Source organism: Eptesicus fuscus, chromosome 6 (genome assembly GCF_027574615.1).
Source record: "Eptesicus fuscus isolate TK198812 chromosome 6, DD_ASM_mEF_20220401, whole genome shotgun sequence".
NCBI classification, from domain to species: Eukaryota; Metazoa; Chordata; class Mammalia; order Chiroptera; family Vespertilionidae; genus Eptesicus; species Eptesicus fuscus.
Window position 1 is genome coordinate 65,268,955 of NC_072478.1, and position 20,561 is coordinate 65,289,515.

Below are 20,561 nucleotides of genomic sequence, written 5' to 3' on the forward strand. Positions count from 1 at the left end.
ACCCCCAACTGCCCTCCCCTGCAGGCCTGATCACCCACAGCTGCCCTCTCCTGCAGGCCTGGTCACCCACAGCTGCCCTCTCCTGTAGGCCTGGTCACCCCCAACTGCCCTCCCCTGCCAGCCTGGTCACCCCTAACTGCCCTTCCCTGCAGGCCTGGTTGCCCCCTACTGCTGGCCATCAAGGGCATATGCCTGGGTTGCGGGCTTGATCCCCAGTAGGGGACATGATTCTCATCATTGATTTTTCATTTTCTCTCTCCCTATTCCTTCCTCTCTAAAATCAATAAAAATATATTTTTTAAAAATGGAAAAACTATAGCTCTTAGATTAGTGATAGCTGTCTACTGAGTCAGTCAGAAAGTGTTTTGCTTTTGACATAAGTGAATCTTGTAATTAAAACTGAATTTGTTTTTAAGGTATTAAAAAGAAAATTGTTTTTAAAGTATTATAAAAGGAATAGTTAGTTTGGGTGACTTGATTATACTTATCCTTATAGATATTTTTTGCCCTAATGTATACTCAGCATTTAGCTACTGTTCTATGTTTTTATTTTCAAAGACCAGAGTCCAAGGATCTTGAAACGATCCATCCATTAATTCACTATGTTAATCATATATTTTCTTAAATTATTTTTTTTATGAACATTTAACTAAAAAACTAGTGTTTAGGTGATAGAGAATCTTTTGTAATACAATAGCCTCTGAACTTTGCTCTAATTCTCAGGTTCTTTTGCTTCTGTGTAATGTTTTATAGAATACTAGAGCCCCAGTGGACAAAATTTGTGCAAGAGTAGGCCTTCCTTCCCCCAGCTTCTGTCACCGGCTTCCCTCTGGCACCCAGGACACGGGCTTCCCCCCTGGCCACCGGCAGGCACCCGAGACCCAGGCTTCCCTCACAGCCCCGGCTTCATCTGGAAGGTCGTCTGGGAGGACGTCCAGAAGGATGTCCAGTCTTATTAGCATATTATTCTTTTATTATTATAGATTATTATAGACTAGAGGCCCGGTGCACAAAATTCGTACACTGGGGAGGGGTCCCTCTCCAATCTGGGACCCCTCGAGGGATGTCCGACTGCCATCATCTGTTTTATTATCTCCACTAGAGGGCCGGTGCATGAAATTCGTGCATGGAGGGTGTGGGGGGGTGTCCCTCAGCCCAGCCTGTACCCTCTCCAATCTGGGACCCCTCGAGGGATGTCCGACTGCCCATTTAGGCCTGATCCCACTGGGCAGTCGGACATCCTTCTCATAATCCAGGACTTCTGGCTCCCAACCACTCGCCTGCCTGCCTGTCTGATTGCCCCTAACCACTTCTGCCTGCCAGCCTGATCACCCCCTAACCACTCCCCTGACAGCCTGATCGACACATAACGGCTCCCCTGCCGGCCCAATTGCCCCTATCTGCCCTCCCCTGCAGGCCTGGTTCCCCGCAACTTCCCTCTCCTGCAGGCCTGGTCCCCCCCACCTGCACTCCCCTGCTGGCCTGGTCGCCCTCAACTGCCCTCCCTTTCAGGCCTGGTCCCTCCCAACTGTCCTCCTCTGCTGGCCTAATCACCCACAACTGCCCTCCCCTGCCAGCCATCTTGTAGCGGCCATCTTGTGTCCACATGGGGGCGGCCATCTTTGACCACATGGGGGTGACCATCTTGTGTGGTGGAGTGATGGTCAATTTGCATATTACCTCTTTATTAGATAGGATGCCTGAAGCAGGGATTCAAACTAAAGATTCATTTTAAATCCTGAGAAGACTTCTGGGCAAGGTATTGCATCATACTAGTATCTCCTGGAAGCTATGTCTGATTTGATTATGAAAGATGATTTTACCAGATAAAATAGTTAGCCCATTAGATGTACCTACATTATGCATTGTGATTATAATTCCTTAAAGCCTAATGGTAAACAAGTAGGAGCACATCTACCCTTACTTAATAGTGAATTCTATGATGAAATAATAGCTCCTTGAATTCTCTGAAAGTATACATTCTTCTCTTCCATGTACCATTCTTATAGTCATACAATCATATCTTCATTGCTAGCTCTTACTTTTAGTGGTAGTATAATGTTACTGCTTAAGGTTCCTCCTGCAGCTGACTCTTCAGAACATGTGGCTTCTCAAGGCCCCACTGGTCATAGGTCTTGCCTTTCACTGCATGGATTGCAATAGTCAGAGGGGAGGTAATATTAACCCTACCAGACCGCTGTACCAATTTTTTGGTAATTTCCGAATCTGCCGCTATACCGCTGTACCTGATTTTTGGTACTTTGCCTAGTACATGAAAAAAATACATCAGAAACTAAAAATAACCAACCAATCATGGTCACACCTCATGGTTAGCCATTGCAAATGTCTGCCCCCATGTGTTTGAATTGACTTTGTGTGGTATGACGTGAAAAAATTCTGAAAATTCACAATGAAACGAGTGGCTGATGAACCAAGCACTTCAACAGGAAAGCGAACTAGGTCTAGGATTATCACAGTCCAACAGGTGATTGATACTTTGGTTGATTCAGACTCTGAGGAGTCAGAATTTCATCAAGAATACGTTTCCACTGGGTGAGGCCACGCGCCCCTGGGTCCAGGTGAAGCTGGATTCCGGGTTCGGGTGAGGCCATGTGCCCCTGGGTCCGGGTGAATCTGAACCCTGGGTCCGGGTGAGGCTGTGGGCCCCTGGATCTGGGTAAGGCTGGGTCCCGAGTCCGGGTGAGGTCGTGCGCCCCTGGATCCGGGTGAGACCACGCGACCAGGGGTCTGAGAGAGGTAACGTGCCCCTGGGTCCGGGTGAGGCCATGTGTCCCCGGATCCGGGTAAGGCCTCGAGCACCTAGGTCCGGGTGAGGCCACGCACCCCTGGGTCCAGGTGAGGCCATGTGTCCCTGGATCCAGGTGAGGCTGGGTCCTGGGTCCGGGTGAGGCCACGCGCCCCCGGGTCTGGGAGAGGCCACGCGCCCCTGGGTCCGGGTGAGGCCATGTGTCCCTGGATCCGGGTGAGGCCTCGCGCACCTAGGTCCGGGTGAGGCCACGCACCCCTGGGTCCGGGAGAGGCCACGCGCCCCCGGGTCCGGGTGAGGCCATGTGTCCCTGGATCCGGGTGAGGCCTCGCACACCTAGGTCCGGGTGAGGCCACATGCCCCTGGGTCTGGGAGAGGCCACGCGCCCCTGGGTCCGGGTGAGGCCATGTGTCCCCGGATCCGGGTAAGACCTCGAGCACCTAGGTCCGGGTGAGGCCACGCGCCCCTGGGTCCAGGTGAGGCCATGTGTCCCTGGATCCGGGTGAGGCCTCGAGCATCTAGGTCCGGGTGAGGCCACATGCCCCTGGGTCTGGGAGAAGCCACGCACCCCTAGGTCCAGGCGAGACCATGTGTCCCTGGATCCGGGTGGGGCCTCGTGCACCTAGGCCCGGGTGGGGCCACGTGCCCCTGGGTCTGGGGGAGGCCAGGCGTCCCTGGGTCCGGGTGAGACCGTGTGTCCCTGGATCCGGGTGAGGCCTCGTGCGCCTAGGCCCAGGTGAGGCCACGTGCCCCTGGGTCTGGGAGAGGCCAAGCGTCCCTGGGTCCGGGTGAGACCATGTGTCCCTGGATCCGGGTGAGGCCTCGTACACCTAGGCCTGGGTGAGGCCACGTGCTCCTGGGTCTGGGGGAGGCCAAGCGCACCTGGGTCCGGGTGAGACCATGTGTCCCTGGATCCGGGTGAGGCCTCTTGCACCTAGGCCCGGGTGAGGCCACGTGCCCCTGGGTCTGGGAGAGGACAAGCGTCCCTGGGTCCGGGTGAGACCATGTGTCCCTGGATCCGGGTGAGGCCTCGCGCACCTAGGTCCGGGTGAGGCCACGTGCTCCTGGGTCTGGGGGAGGCCAAGCGCGCCTGGGTCCGGGTGAGACCATGTGTCCCTGGATCCGGGTGAGGCCTCGTGCACCGAGGCCCGGGTGAGGCCACGTGCCCCTGGGTCTGGGAGAGCCCAAGCGTCCCTGGGTCCGGGTGAGACCATGTGTCCCTAGATCCGGGTGAGGCCACGTGCCCCTTAATCCGGGTGAAGCCGTGCCCCTGGGTCCGGCCAAGACCAAACCAGAGGGAGTCGGACCTCCGTTACCACCATTTGTCCACCATCCAGAGCTGAGGGGTCAGTGCTGACATGTACACATAAGGAACTGGTGGACATTGAAATTGGGTCTCAAAAGAACTGTTGGTCCAGAAAGAAACTCACTACAGACTGATTCATTTGCCTGTCAGCATAACTATTATTGCTCGTCTCACATTCAGTTCTCATAAGTATATATCTAGTGACATATGATCTCGCTCATCTAGGGGAAATGATGAACAACATAGACTGAGGAACAAGAACAGAACCAGAAGCAAGGAGGCATCGATCGGACTATCGGGCCTCAGAGGGAGGATAGGGGAGGGTGGGGGGGAGGGGGAGAGTTCAACCAAAGGACTTGTATGCATGCATATAAGCCTATCCAACGGTTAAGTTCAACAGGGGGTTGGGGCATGCGTGGGGAGGCGGGGGGATGGGAATGGGGGGATGAGGACAAATATGTGACACCTTAATCAATAAAGAAATTTAAAAAGAAAAAAAAAAAAAGAATACGTTTCCAGTTCAAGTGACACAGACAGTGAGAGCTCGAGTGATGAGGAGAATCTTTTTTTTTTTTTTTTTTTTTTTTTTTTTTTTTTGCAGAGAGGAAGGGAGAGGGATAGAGAGTTAGAAACATCGATGAGAGAGAAACATCGATCAGCTGCCTCCTGCACACCTCCTACTGGGGATGTGCCCGCAACCAAGGTACGTGCCCTTGACCGGAATCGAACCTGGGACCTTTCAGTCCGCAGGCTGACACTCTATCCACTGAGCCAAACCGGTTTCGGCGAGAATCTGGAACCTTATAGATTTAGAGCTAGATCGATAGTAAGAGAAGGGGGGGCGTGTCCCTCAAACAGCTGATGGGGGAGATCTAGGAGGTGATGAAGGTTGGACAAGGAATTTTGTATCACCAAATACAGATCTGAATTTCAATGAGGATGGAAAAGGCCCAGTGAACATTCCTGGATCTATCACAGAGGAGAGTGAACCGATTGACTTTTTATCCTTGTTTTTGGATGATACTTTCTGGCAAAATTTGACAGAGAAAACCAACCTCCAGGCCCACCAATAGCATATAGCAAAGCCCAACTCCTACAATGCCAAAAATTTCAAGGATGCCACAGTGGAAGAAATGAAGGCTTTTCTTGGACTGAGGATCCATATGGAATATTTATGTATGAAGCCCAGCTATCGGGATGACTGGACAAATGAGGGCTCTGACTTTGTTGGGTTTACTCCCGGATTTCGAAATGTTATGACTCGAGACAGATTCTTGGCCCTTTGGAGTTTTTTGCACATAATTGATGAGGAAGACACAGATATCGATAAGACAGATAGAATATATAAAGTTAGGCCTTTCTTGGAAAGTCTGCTCCCCAAGTTTCTCCACTTCTATCTGCCAAAGCAGCATTTGAGCCTAGATGAGGGGATGATCCTGACAAAAACTGCTTGGCCATCAAGGAGTATATCAAGGATAAGCCCACAAAGTGGAGCATCAAGTCTTTCCTTCTCTGTGAAGGTGAGACTGGCTACATTTTGAACGCAGAAATCTACACTGGTGCTGCACCAATGCCTATAAAAGACTTGGGCACAGTAGGAAATAAAGTCGTTTGTCTCCTGACCTCATGTGCAATGGAAAATAAATCTCATGTGCTTGTCATGGACCGGTTCTACAACTCTGTAACCCTTGCTAAATATGCACTGTCAGAATTACACACAGGAATTGTGGGAACCCTGCAGCAAAACAGGAAGCAGTTTCCTAAGTCGCTGAAAAGTGTAAAAAAACTTGCTAGGGGTGACAGTTGCTATCTATGTCAAGAAAGTGTAAAATGTTTAGTTTGGCAGGATAGAAAGCCCATCACATTTATTTCGAACTACCACGATCCAGCCCAAAATGTAGTAATAAACAGAGGAAATAAAGATGGCAGTGTTCAAGAAATACAGATGCCACAGCTGGTGAAGGACTATAATAAATATATAGGTGGCTGTGACAGAAATGACCAGATGACCCACCTTCACCGGTCTCGTCATCATTACCGCTGGCCCAGGCGGCTTTTCATAAAATTTTCTATGTGGGCCAATTATAATTCTTATATCTTGTATGCTTCAAAGCAGCAAGCTGCTTCAAAAAAGCCAGTTTATTTCACCAGATATATTCAGAAACTGTGCCTGCAACTTATTGGTGGATACAGGACATCAGCCCACCACCACCCACAAAAGGAACCCTGCCCTCAACGGATGACCCCAGGCAATCATTTTCCAGAGATTCCCCCTGGGACATCGTCTAATCATATCTGTGTTGTGTGCATGGAAAAGCACTCCAGGTACAACAAGCACAATCCTGGAGGGTCTTACAAAGACAATCCATGCAAGAAGGTGAAGAGCAACATCTGGTGCTCACTTTGCAAGAAGTACCTCTGTGTGAAACAAGGCTCATCCTGCTGGGTGGATTGGCACACAAAGGTGGAATATTGGCGCTAGATGAAAGGTAGACCTGTTTTCTACAATGTCTCCAAGTTCCATCTTATTCTAACCACTTGTTTGCATGTAACTAACATTTTTCTATATCGTGTTGATTTTTTCTCTTTAATGCTCAGGAGCCCAGGTATAGGGGACAGTTAGGTTCAGGGCCTCAGGTCTGGTAGGGTTAAACCAAAGAATGTAAAAGCAAGTTATGAATGGCAAAACATATTTACAATTTCAGAAAAATTCATGTTAGAATATATAAAGAATCTCTTCAAATCAATACCAGAAAAACTGTCAAAAGACTGGAACATGTACCTCACAATGGCCAATAAATTTATGAAAAGGTGTTCAATTTCATTGTCAGATACTTGCAAATTAAAACTGCAGTGAGATGCTACTACATACTTACTGACTAAAGTGAAAGCCATGAATACAACTATTGACAAAGATATAGAACAACTCTCTTAATACAGCCTGTGGGAGTATTAGAACTGACTGATGCATACTCTCAGTCATCCTATATAATAAAACCCTAATATGCAAATAGACGGAACGGCAGAATGACCAGTCTCTATGATGCACACTGACCACCAGGGGGCAGATGCTCAGTGCAGGAGCTGCCCTTAGGCCCCAGCCCAGCCACAGCGGGTGTTAGCAGGAGCCTCATTGATCACCCTGCCAGTCACCCCGCAGAGAGAGGCAACTGGCAGCAGTGTCAGGGGGCAGGGCCGGCAAGCAGTGGCGCCAGGCCGGCCATGGCAGGTGTCAGTGGAGGGTCCCTGATCACCCCACCAGTCGCCCCACAGATCATCCCTGATTGCTGACCAGGCCTAGGGACTCTACCTGTGCACAAATTTCATGCACCAGGCCTCTAATATACCCATAAGAAAAGACCTTTATAAGATAGTTCATTTAACAGTAGAAAGCATACTTATATTAATTTAATGCATTGTTTCTAATGTTTTACCATGAAGAACAATAATTGATGTAGGTTTCTGGTCAATATATATATTTTTTAACAATTTGAGAAAGTTATTCCTGTTTTTTAGTATGCCAAGATTTTTTATTATGTATAGGTGTTAAAATTTACCAAATCTAAAGATGATTTTTCCTTTCTCTCTTTTTTAATTGCATTAATAGAGTTTCTACAGTTATAAAAATTTTAATTGTATTTAGTTTTATACTACTGTCAGTTTTGGCTAGAATGATCTGAGAAAACATTTTAAGAATCAGTATTCTCTCTTATAGAAAGCTGCCTTCAAAGGAGAGGGAGGTGACATATTAGGAAACTTAGTAGTTGACCAAAGGTAAGTCTGAGTTACCAGAAAAATGTTATTTTCTTAATTATACTTAATTATTGTCAAAATAATTCCCATAGAATTAGGAATGTTTATTTTGTAATCTGCTATACAGTAATCAAATTTGAGTGATCTGTCATTGAATTGAAAAGGGGGAAAAAAAGCTAGTATCATAGTCTCTAAGAGTGGTTCTCAACTGGGGTGCTTTTGCTTCTGTCCCCTCCCCCGATATTTGACAATGACTGGAAAAATTTTTGCTTGTCACAACTATGGAGGGTGAGGGTGTTACCGTTATCTGTTGGGTGGAAGCCAGGGATGCCACTAAATGTCCTGCAGTGCCCAGGTCATCTCCCCACAACAAATAATTATTCAGCAGAGAATATTAATTTAGCTAAGGGTAAGAACCCCTGGTTTGGGGAAAAGGCAAAGTATTGATTGCTATGGGGAAAATTATAATAAGAATAGTAAAGGTCTTGATGTACAATTTATTTCACAAGTTACATATCTGTTAAACCAGATTAAACAGAGTATGCCTTTTTTGGTATTTTTTCTTTAGCTTTTCAGCACCTCTTATTACTGAGTATGATAAGCATCTGGAAGAGCTAAATGGGCAGCTGAAATACTATCAGGTATGACATCACAGTTATCAAGCTTTTTGTAATATTTAATTATATTGATAAGGAAGAAAATAGCTGTGTGTGTGTGTGTGTTTGTGTAAATTATCTTTGGTCTATTTTTTAATCCAGTGTTTCCTTGCTCCTGCTACCTGGCAGGAGCATCTCTTAGATGTGTAGAAACATCCATTAGTCCATTATTTGCTTACATCTTTATTTTCCCCCTAGAAATACCCAAAACCATTACATCTTTTTAGACCTCTCTCTTTATCTGTATTTCCCATTATATGGTTTCTGAATTTTCTCCCCAATTTCAAAAATTATGTCTATCAGATTTTAAACGCTATTGACCCACTTCTAATATAGGGCTAAGCTGTGGCAGGTTTTTTCTAAAACTTCTTAGTAATTAGGGTTTATTTTAGGAGTGAAGGGGAATGAAGAAACCGAGGAAGCTGTCCATACCGACATATTATCATGGGTCTCAGCATTTTTAAGATTAGGGTATATAGCAGGTTCATGGAGAACTAGAGGTATAGCACATCATTATTTGGGATACTATCTGAATTTTAATTAGCTACATTTTTAGAGTATACCTAGTATTTGTCATCTCTTTCTTTTATTTGAATTTTTATTTTTTCATTTTCCTCGCAAATTTTGACCTTTCTGATTGTTGGCTAACCACACAGTAGAAGCATTTCTTAAATAGATGCTGTATGTTCCAGTGAAGCCCACGAAGAAGTGATGGCCTTAGAGTGTTAATATACTCATCTTTTTGTTTGGCTCAGATACCAATCCCTAAATCAATTTAGTTGTGACAGGGTAGCAGGGTTCACTTAATGTAATGCAAAAAGAAGAAAATATGCCTGCGGTCATTTAAGTTTTGAGCCAACCATGGTAATGTCTTTTAATCTTTCTAATTGACAGTAGCAACAGAAAGCCCTCTTTTGCACAAATGGCATTTTGCTTTTATTCTTAGGACCAGCGTGCTTCTGCTGGATTCCCTCTTTTGGATTGCTGTAATGACATATAGTTTCAATTGTTATAAAATGGAGTAGCTTGTTATCTTGAAATTAAACTGTTTAAAATTTTAAATTTTCATAATTTATCTGATTTATGTATCTCTTTAATCAGCTATTTTACTAAGGTGTTTAACTTCATTTTTCCATTTGGCATTCTCCATCTGAGAGTGATTACTGAATTAATGACAAGAGAGAAGCTGAAAGCCCAAGGGTCTGTGATAAGAATAGTTGCTACTTTTAGATAGATAAAAAGTTGCTGATAGCTACTTCTAAGAACAGTTGCTTACATAGATATTATTGATTAGAACTAGTACTTATTTATCTTATTGACACAGTCAAAAATAGTATATCTTGAAAGCAAGAGAAGTATCACTATAGTTTTCTATATGAAAGGTTTTCTTCCTCACTCTAGCCAGTTTGACTCAGTGAATAGAGCGTCGGCCTGCGGACTGAAGTGTCCTGGGTTCAATTCCTGATCAGGGGCACGTGCCTGGGTTTCAGGCTCGATCCCCAGTGGGGGTCATGCAGGAGGCAGCCAATCAATGATTCTCTCTCATCATTGATGTTTCTCTTTCTCCCTCTCTCTTCCTCTCTGAGATCAATAAAATCACATTTTTAAAAAATAAAATCACCAAAAAAAATATTTTCTTCCAGAAAACGTAAATAATAGGGGGAAGTTTGATGATATGAGATTTAGTTTCCTTCCAACCTCTAAGTAATTTGAAATATTTTACACTAAAAAATATTTAGTGTGACTGTAATCCTAGCTAATACATACAGCTTCCACGTAATTGGAATTATTTGAGTAATAAATACTTTTCAAGACATTCTGACATTGTTGCAACTTTTAAAGATCAATTTTTTAAAAAATTACCAAGTGGGAATAATTGCTATACTAAAATCTAGACCTCCTAGTTAGTGTGACATTCAAGAGCTGCCACCTGTCTTTTTAATTTTATCTCTCACTGCCATTGTTCCCTGTATGGTCAGTTCTCAATTATCTGGTAGTAAATTTCTCCCTTTTGGTTTAATTGTGATTCAGGCACAGCAGGGATCTGGGAAAGGTTCACGGTTTGAGCCAGCTTTGTAGGTAGAATTAGCTGGGACTGATTTTCCGGGCCAAGCCGCCTTCAGCTTCCTTGGCAGGAGGTGGAGAGAAAGGCTGGGAGCGTCACCTTTCCCACCGCCCCTTGCCAGGTTCCTCCAGGCCCGCCTCCTCTCCTTTAGGCCAGGGGCCCTATCAAGACAATCGGGCAGATCAGGAGCTGGTTGCAGTTTTGTTTTAACTGTGACTTTACATGGCCTTCTTCCTGTTCTTCACTTAGCATTCACTACTATTGGGTTTTATATATATATATATATATATATATATATATATATATATATATATATATACACACACACACACACACACACACACACACACACACACACACACACATATATATATATACACATATATATATATATTTTTTTTTTTGCTTCTTTGCTGTTACTTACATTTCTCCCTACTTGAAATGCCCTTTCTTTCCCATTGAACTTCTGTTATCCTTTTATCCCCTCAGAGAAAATTTAACCCTACCTTTATCTCATTCCCTTTACAGTATATATTTTATTATTCTCTGTATTTTAGTCATTTTTTACCCTCTTTCCTACTAAAGTATATGTTAGTGACTACATTGGTTTACATAGCAGCCTTGCATAGTGCAGAGTTTAGACAATTAATAAAAGTAGTGAATCAGCCTGAATGAAATCATGCTAAAGAAGATCTTCACATATTTTCTTTTTTACCATTAACATTTTACTTTTGAAATACAGGTGCTTACATGGGCTTCACTTAAACTAAGATGAATTAATTAAAATATGCATATACTGTATAGGGAGCGTCTGATATTTGTTATAGTGACACAATGAGGAATATCTTTTATCTGTTTTTCTATAAACATCTACAAATCATAGGAATTACTCAATATATAAATTTTCTCAATGTATTTGTAAAACACTTTTATTTATATTCTGTTCAAAATTAATGTTTCCTCAAGATCTATATATTATTAAAATATTCAGATTTAAGATTGCTTGTTAGAAGTAAAGAATAATTATTTCTTTTCTGGAGACTAGTGTGATAGAATATGATTGCTTGCATACGAATGGAGACTTTATAGAGATCTAATTGTTTGGGAAATGTATGACTACAACCATATTTTATTCTTTCAGAAACAAGTGGGTGAGATGAAACTACAACTTGAAAGTGTCATCAAGGAAAATGAAAGGTATATCAATTAACTTTTGTTTATTTTATTATTGTCTTAGATTAAATTTTTTTGTTGTTATTTAATATTTTATTTATGTGGCATACTGGTTATGAATGTGGTCTCTTGGGCCTGATTTCTTATTTGATTCCTGACTCTATTACTAGCTATGTGACCTTGGATAAGTTACTTAACCTCTTTGTACGGTAGTTTTCTTTTGTCTATAAAGTACATGAAATATGGCACATAATGAGCACCATATAAATGTTAGCAATTATTAATAGTATAGCATATAGTATGTATGTTATAAAATATACTGGTAAAACAAAAACCTGTCAAACACTCATCCAACTTAAGAGCTAATGTGTTCCCAAATTGATGCATCTATCCAGGTGTTCCTTCTCTATCTCATCCTTCTTCCCTTCTGCAAGAGGTTAACACTATCTTGAGTTTTGTATTTGTCATTTTCTTTTAAAAGTTTTTTATAGGTAGGTATATGTATTTGTAACAATATGTTAATTTTTAGTTTTATTATTTTATGTGTTTATTGTAAATATTTTCTGCTTATAATTACATGAATTGATTTGAAGTTTTTCTAATATTGTAAAACCTTTTTCCTCCTAAGTTTGTATCATTTTAAAATAAAACACTTAGTCAGTCTATTAATATGTACCTTCCTGTGCTTTCTTTTAGTTGTTTCAAAGTAGGAACTATCTATAATTTAGTTTAATATTAATATTTTAATTGAATTTATTGATGTGACATTGGTTAATAGAATTATATAGGTTTCAGGTATATAAGTCTATAGTACATCATCTGTATATTGTATGTTTACTACCCCAAGTCAAGTCTCCTTCCATCACCATTTATCCCTCCTTTACTTTCTTCTACGTCTCCCCATCTCTCTTCCCTCTGGCAATCACCACACTGTTCTCTGTGTCCTGAGTTTTTCTTTTATTTTTTGCTTAATCCCTTCACCCTTCTCACACAGTGCCCCCAACCTCTCCCTCTGATAGCTGTATCCATGAGTTTGTCTCCACTTTGTTAGTTTATTTTGTTTATTAGATTCCACATATAAGTGAAATCATAAGGTACTTGTCTTTCTCTGACTGGCTTATTTCATTTAGCACAATACTCTCTAAGTCGCTTGACTATAATTCTGAAAGCCTTAAATTCTACTTCAAATTAAGTTGAATTTAAGGTTTTCAGAATTATGATCAAGCTTATGTAAGAAGGTGCTGGAAAATAAAGCGTCAATAATCTTGATTTCATAACTAGCAACAATTTTATTCTCTGTTTATTAACTGAGATGAGGAAGAGGTCAAATAAGCTTTGTGAAACACAATGAAGAAAACAACAAATAATTCTATAAGATTTCATATCCCATTTCCATTTTATTGACTGTATGAAAATACTATCACATTTTAAATATTTTTCTGAATGTCCTGTTTTATCAATTAATAAATTATAGTATCTGAATTTTACCTTTTTGAAAATTTAAAAATGCAAACTGGTTACACTTGAATTCATTATGACCAATTTAATGCTTTTGAAATTGTAAGATATTTTCATTCTTATCACACAGTATTTAATGGCGATTAAACACTTCTAATTTTTTGGTCTGCTTAAAAATGATTTTTTATGTAAAGAATGATTTTTTGACCCAAATGTTTGTTTAATTAACCTTAAATATTAATTACTGTTACTAAAATTAATTTAGATTATTACCGTGTTAACTGTTTGTTCCAAAGGTTGCACAGTGAATTAAAAGATGCTGTTGTAAAACAGTTGGAGGCCCTTCCCTTTGGCACAGAGATGGGAAATGATATATATGTAGATGATGAAACAGTCAGGAATCTTCAAGAACAGTTACAACTAGCCAATAAAGTAAGTGACATTTATATATTTTTAAATTATATCCTGAATAAACCAAGACTTTGTAAAAATCTGTGTTAATTGCCTGGGCTGGTGTGGCTCAGAGGTTGAGAGTCAACCTATGAACCAGGAGGTCTCAGTTTGATTCCCGGTCAAGACACATGCCCAGGTTGTGGGCTTGATTTCCCGGTGGCATCGAGCATGTGGGAGGTGGCCAATCAATGATTCTCTCTCATTAATGATGTTTCTACCTCTCTCTCCTTCTCCCTTCCTCTTTGAAATCAATAAAAAAAATATTTTTTAAAATCTGTGTTAATCATTATTTATTAACTAGAGGCCTGGTGCATGAAATTCGTGCAAGGGACTCGGCCCTCGCAGTCCCAGCTTCGTCCAGAAGGTCGTCTGGACAGTCGTTCTAGTGTTCGGCCATCAGGTCTAATTAGCATATTATGCTTTTATTATTATAGATATTTTTAATTGAATCATAAAGCTTTTAACATGAATTTATCTTATAAAATATTTAACATCAAGGACATTTTTAAAGAGATAAATCATTAGTTATCTACTGTAAATTTGTTTTTTATTTTTCTGTGTTTTCTTCTGATACTGTTGTCTTCCATTTTCAAAGATTATAGAATTATATTTTTCTAAAATGATACTTATACGATTACATTTTTTCTTGTTTTATCCTCATAGAAATTGAACTATTTGGGAAGCCATGTTCTATACTAATCCTATAGTATTGAATAAACCGAGACTTTGTAAAAATCTGTGTTAATTGCCTGGGCTGGTGTGGCTCAGAGGTTGAGAGTCAACCTATGAACCAGGAGGTCTCATATTTCAAATCAATACTAATTTTTTGTGATTATACCTATGGGAATTTTATTCTAATTTACAATTTTATATCTGAGGTATCTCATCTCTTGTATGGATTTGAATCCCTATTCTACTTTCTTGCTGTGTACCTCAGTTTCTTCATTTATATAAGGGGATTAGAAATTCTGTATTACAATTTCGATTTTATGGTTACTTATGAAGAGTCATATTTTTTTATTGGAAATTTGGTTTTGGAATTGTTTACTTACGAAAGTGATATTGTAGAGTAATCAGCTAGCTATATTTACCTTAGTAAGGAGCATGTATTTAATATTGAGTTTAAAAAGTAATAGGAGGGGGAAAAATGAGGGATTCATGTTTTTTACTTTGTTCTAGAGTAGTGTTATCAGGAAGGACTTATAAATGTATATGTAGACTAAATATATAGTAGTTTGTAGTTTCAAACTATATTGTAGTTCATAAAAACAAAATAAAATGAACTAAATAACATGTCTCTAAAAAGCATCTCTCTCATAGTAGTTTTGTTGCTATAATGTCCAGTGATAGATTTTATAAAACTTGAAAATTACTTATTCTTTTTTAACATTTTTTTTACTTTCTTTTTAAAACTATACTCTCATTCCGTACCCTTTTCTCCTCCTGTCTTCTTTCTCTTTGCCTTTCCATCTACATCCAGCTTGGTCTCCTGTCATATCTCTGAGGGTGGCCCCACTTTTTTGCTACACTTGGATCAGTTATTTAGTAGAAGATTTGGTGAGGTCCAAGTTGAGCACTCAAAAAGAGGAAAGCAGATTGGCTACAAATTTCCCCACAAAGGTTTTTTCCAGACTCTGCCATCAACTCACTGAGGGACCCTATGCCAATGGCCGGGGAGAGCATTAAGAAAATACTGCTTGCTACATGCTCCTTTAGTGTTTCTCAGTGAGTCTGGTTTCATGACTCCTCATCAGGATGCTTAAGAATTATTGAGGATCCCAAAGATATTTTTGTATTTGTAGGTTGTGTAGCTATTAGTATTTATTGTATTTCAAATTTAAACATGTTTTTGAAAACAAATGGAAGCATGGGACCACATTCCAGTAGCCATCAGTGATGATAGCATCACACAGCACATCATATAAACTTCAGGAAACTCCACTGTACACACATCAGAAGATGAGTGAAAAAGGAAAATAGTATATTTATATTATTATGAACAGAATTTTGACTTCAAGGATCCCTGAAGCACACTTTGAGAATTGCTATATTGAAGAAATAATGACTTGAGAAGCTTCTCGTTATAAAATGCCAGGTGAAAATTGACACTAATAAAAGAGTAAATTGACCGTACCTTTGCGACACCCACCATCCAATCAGGAAATTAACCCAATAATTTGAGTATGCAAATTAACCCAACAAAGATGGTGGGTTAATTTGCATATGCAGGCGCCCAGCGGCCAGGAGTGGGGCAGTGTGGGAAGGCAGAAAGGCTGCTCAAGCCGGAGCGAAGGTGGTGCCGGCAGCCAGGGGAAGGAAGGCCCATTCTTGCACGAATCTTCGTGCATTGGGCCTCTAGTAGTATAATACAAACATTAAACTATTTCCAATTTTGTTAAAAGAAAAACAAGATTCTCCCCAAAAATCACATTTATAAATATCAATACATCTAACATTTATAAAAATTATTATATCTAGATGTTAGCAATATTTACTATCAGCTGGTGAAATTATAGGTAATTCTTTTCTTTTTATGTATTTTCCCAATTTTCTATACTTATTCCATTTATTACTTTTACAATTACAAAAAAAGTCTTGTACTTTGCCAGGGGCAATTTTCTTTGTCAGTAATTTCTAAGGCTTACACTGTGTTGAAGAACAAGGAGAGTGGTTTCATCCCTATCTGATCTAAGAGCTTTAATTTCACCTATGAAATCTAAATAAATAAAAAAATTCAAAGAAATTTTCACCTTTTGTTTTATCTCTAAATTATTAATACATCTTCATATCATCAAAAATATTACAATTATACCATCTTTACATAGTTCTATTTTTTTCTTTATTTTTACTTTTTCCCATCATCATCTATCCCCCTATACCTTCTGCAACCCCCACACACCCCCCTCCCCCCCACAAACACTACACTGTTGTCCATGTTCTTTTAATTTTATGACTTTTATGCAAGAATATTCTTTCTGCAAAAGAATATGGTTAATTTGTACTGTGCAGTAAATAGCCTGCTAATAATTTAATGAGTTCTCAAATATTTTTGTTTTATAGGAAAAAAATTTTGTTTTGGAACTCTGGCAGAATGTTTCTCAGGAATTGAACAGAGTGAAGAAAATTTACCAGGAGAATAAGACTGAGGCCCAAATTCAAGTAATTGAAGGAAAAAATCAAAAGGTAAAATTGGCTATCATGGTTTTCTGGTATAGCAATAAGAAATCACATTCTGGAGAAACTCAGTTTTGGAGAGGAATATCTAAGTTTCTAGTGTGTCGTCTATGTAACAGTAAATAAATCTTTGATAGTTAAAAATCTTTTGAGCAGATAATTAAAGCAGTTCCTACTGTACATTGGATTTTATGTCATCAGCAGTGAAAGCCATATTTAGTGTTAAGAAGCAGCTATTAGATTATCTATAATAATAAAAGTGTAATATGCTAATTAGACCAGACAGCCGAACGACCTTTCTCACTTCCTTCCGGATGCTCTTCCTGATGACCATGCTATGACATCCCGCCAGGCCAGCCAGGGCAGGTGTGATGTGATTGGTTGGGGGCCCGGCCATTGCCCCATGATCGCCCTGCAGAAGGATAATCGACTGGTGGGGCAGTCGATCAATCGGGAGGCTCCACGATCACCCCAAAGAGGGAGGCCCAGGCCACAGACCAGCAGGCTGTAGCAGGTGGGTAGGGCCTCCCTCTGTGGAGGCTATCCATCATAGAGCTGGGGCTGGGTGTGTGGGGCCTACCTCTTTGGGGCAATCGATCATGGGGTTCCCAGACTGTGAGAGGGCACAGGCAAGGCTGAGGGACACCCTCCTCCCTGTGCATGAATTTCATGCACCGGGCCTCTAGTTATGTATAAATGGACCTCTAAAGCTTTTACAGTCTTCATTTCTGCCTTGCTTAAAAGAGACAGAAACTATTCATTCAATCGTGACAAATGAAGAAACCTGCTCAACTATAGGGACAACACTATATAAAATGAAAATTGACACCTTTTTTTATACATGTGTTTTTATTGATTGCAGCAAGAGGAAGGGAGAGGGAGAGAGAGATAGAAATATCAATGATGAGAGAGAATCATGGATCTGCTGCCTCCTGCACGCCCCGCACTAGGGATTGAGCCTACCACGTAGTCATGTGCTCTGACCAGGAATCAAATGGTGATCTCCTGGTTCACAGGTCAACACTCAATCAATGAGCCACACTGACCGGGTAAAAATTGACACCTTTAAATGTGAACTTTTACTAAAATAGATGTTAAATTTGTCTAAATTAATCAGAATAGAATTTTACAATAGGAAGGTATCTTAATGGTTGCTTAAAGATTTCTTTCTATCAAAAGCAAAAATCATTTTATATTCTTCCAAAGTGGACATCTAGCTTTCACTTCATACTTCATGTTGATATAAACTCACTGTACAGGACCATCCATTCCATTGGAAAACCTGTCTCTTTTATCCTTTTGTTCTTTTTCTGCTAGGTACATTGACAACTGTGGAGTAATTCTAGTTCAAGTAGTTTTTCTGTAGAGTTTGAGAAGGCAACTGTTGGAAATTTCTACCTAAACAAGTCATAGTAATATTGACATGATGCTTTGCAGTTTACTAAATAACTTATCTATATGCCTGGGGTTGAAAATAACCCATGTTGTCTGATCCGTAAGACGAGATCTAGAAACCATTTCTAATATAATTAAGTTCTCTAAGGTTGTTTCCTTGTTTAGGTCAGTCAGCCAAGCAATTAGATGTTTGTTTTGTTTGTTTTTCACCTGAATAAGATTATGTTTGCCCTGTAGCTTGCAGTAAATTTCTTTTTTACAAAACTTCACAAACAATACTCTGTTCTTATTTTCCCAGTTATCTAACATTCTTTAATTCTGTCTCCAAACATACTGACAGTTACTCCCAACTATTTGTCACCTGCACATGTAATTTTAGTAAGAGCATTACCGATAATCAAATGATTTAAACCTTGTGGCACTCAAGCTGTGAGAATTTTTAAAAGTGAGAGTGGGACAGTAACTCCTTTGCCATGTTTTGCACTGTAGGTTTTGTATATGTTTGAATGTGGCTTTCCAATATTGGACAGGACTTCTCTAGCATGTCTATTGACTAATGAATTGATTTTTAGATTATGCTTTCACAAAAAAACAGAAATAGCTACATTACTTTCCATATTGCCACCTTATTTAATTTCAGTAATCATTTATTTAAAAATTTATCATTTCTTACACTATTAATTCACACAATAATAGAAGAAATGCCACTGATTTAATCTAGACTGGACATAATGATTTTAAACTTGATTTTAGTTTAATTTTAAATAAGCGTTGCAAACCAAATGCTCTTTATGTACTCCATATTTTTTACTGTAGAATCAGCTGACCAATTCTCAACACTTGAACAAGAAACTTTATGCTAATACTGAGGGCATAGAAATGGTAAGTGATAATACCATTTATTGTACTTATTTATATAAACTTTAAATTGTCGCCATAAATATTTATTTACGCTAATGTAAATCAACAAGAAACTTGTTACATGACATTAATATAGGTAAGCAGTACTCTTTTCTCTTCATCCGTCTTTTTCTTTCACATTTTTAATAACATGACAGAGTTCACAGTACTTTTTGGAGATCAAAAGCTTTCTAACATCTATCTGAAATATATTTTAATTTGAAATACTCATAGGTTTCTTGGTAGGATCTCCTGAGAGTAACCTAGACTGGGACCTCCTCAAGAAAGGGACTCATGCACTGGTAGGGGGAAGAGAACTGTTAATTCAGTGAATAGCCTCATTTCTGAAATAACAGGACACTAAGAACAATTTGTTAGTTGACTGACCACCAGAACTAACTGGTACACCTACATTTCCCTGTGATTTTTTTCCCTAAATAAATATAATCAGCCCTCCCACTTCTGCTCTTTACCATTTTTTCCTCTCACTTTCCTTTCCTTTTCTTTCAGATTTTTTTTTTCTCTTTTTCCTTCCATTTTCTTTTCCTTCTTGGAATTTTATTTTACCTCATTATTGAGTAATAGGATTATGACATCTCAGGTAATTATTCTCCTTCCTTTCTTTGTTTTACTTAGTTACTCTGCTATTTTTGTTAGTACCTAATGAAAATGTCTTTGTTTAAGTGCGGAATTGTGCCACCAAAAGTAAGTTACCTAACTTTATCCTGTATTTTTAAATTTTCTCTTAACCCTGTAAAAATATTAAATCAGTTTCCCCTGTTTTACTTATGTTAACATTTAGAATTTCCAGCCACTTTTAGTTTTTATAATATACTTTTTAGGGTTTTACAATAGTATTAAAATCCAGAACAAAATGACTGATTTCCATGATTAATAAATCCTATTTCTACATGAAATTAATAGTTTAACATCACAATTATTCTTTCTTTCTTTCAGTATATCCCCTAGAATTGTGGGGATTATATAATTCTTTGGTATGTCATACAACAGAGCCCCTATTTTATTATAAACAACCCAAAGTCATTGTGATGGAAGTCATGAGAAAAGAATATTTAAGTAATCACAGGGAACACATTAAACATTTATAAGGCACAGAATTTATAGTTTCAGGCCAAATTCAACTGTAGATACAAGAAAAATGTTAAAGGAGCAAACAGGATGGATAAAAGAGAGTTGTGTTATAAAGAACAAATAAAAGACTGTACTGTGGTTAAAATATGGAATATAGTTAAAATTAATTTTAAAGTATAACTGTTTCTTAATGTATATACATATGATCAATCAGGACTAATGAGTATTACTGGAGGTAGCTGAGTGATTGCAGTGATCTTGTACATCTCAAAGCACATTCAGAGCATAGGCACAGGGCAAGTTTAGGTCAAAGTCAATATGAAGAAAAGTCTCCTTTAAAAATTAAGCAATTTCTACTTAAAACTTTTC

The 20,561-nt window shown here is 39.5% G+C and overlaps 1 protein-coding gene across 2 annotated transcripts in view; it reads left to right on the plus strand.

Moving 5' to 3' along the window:
* The window catches only part of SCLT1 (sodium channel and clathrin linker 1), a 108,945-nt gene that overhangs the window by 12,843 nt on the left and 75,541 nt on the right, over positions 1-20,561 (plus strand). For both annotated transcript variants that reach the window (XM_054717731.1, XM_054717732.1), the window contains exons 3-8: positions 7,789-7,847; positions 8,395-8,467; positions 11,689-11,744; positions 13,475-13,610; positions 16,692-16,814; positions 19,017-19,082. In XM_054717731.1, the coding sequence (XP_054573706.1) occupies positions 7,789-7,847; positions 8,395-8,467; positions 11,689-11,744; positions 13,475-13,610; positions 16,692-16,814; positions 19,017-19,082 (513 nt within the window). The remainder of the gene's footprint in view (positions 1-7,788; positions 7,848-8,394; positions 8,468-11,688; positions 11,745-13,474; positions 13,611-16,691; positions 16,815-19,016; positions 19,083-20,561) is intronic.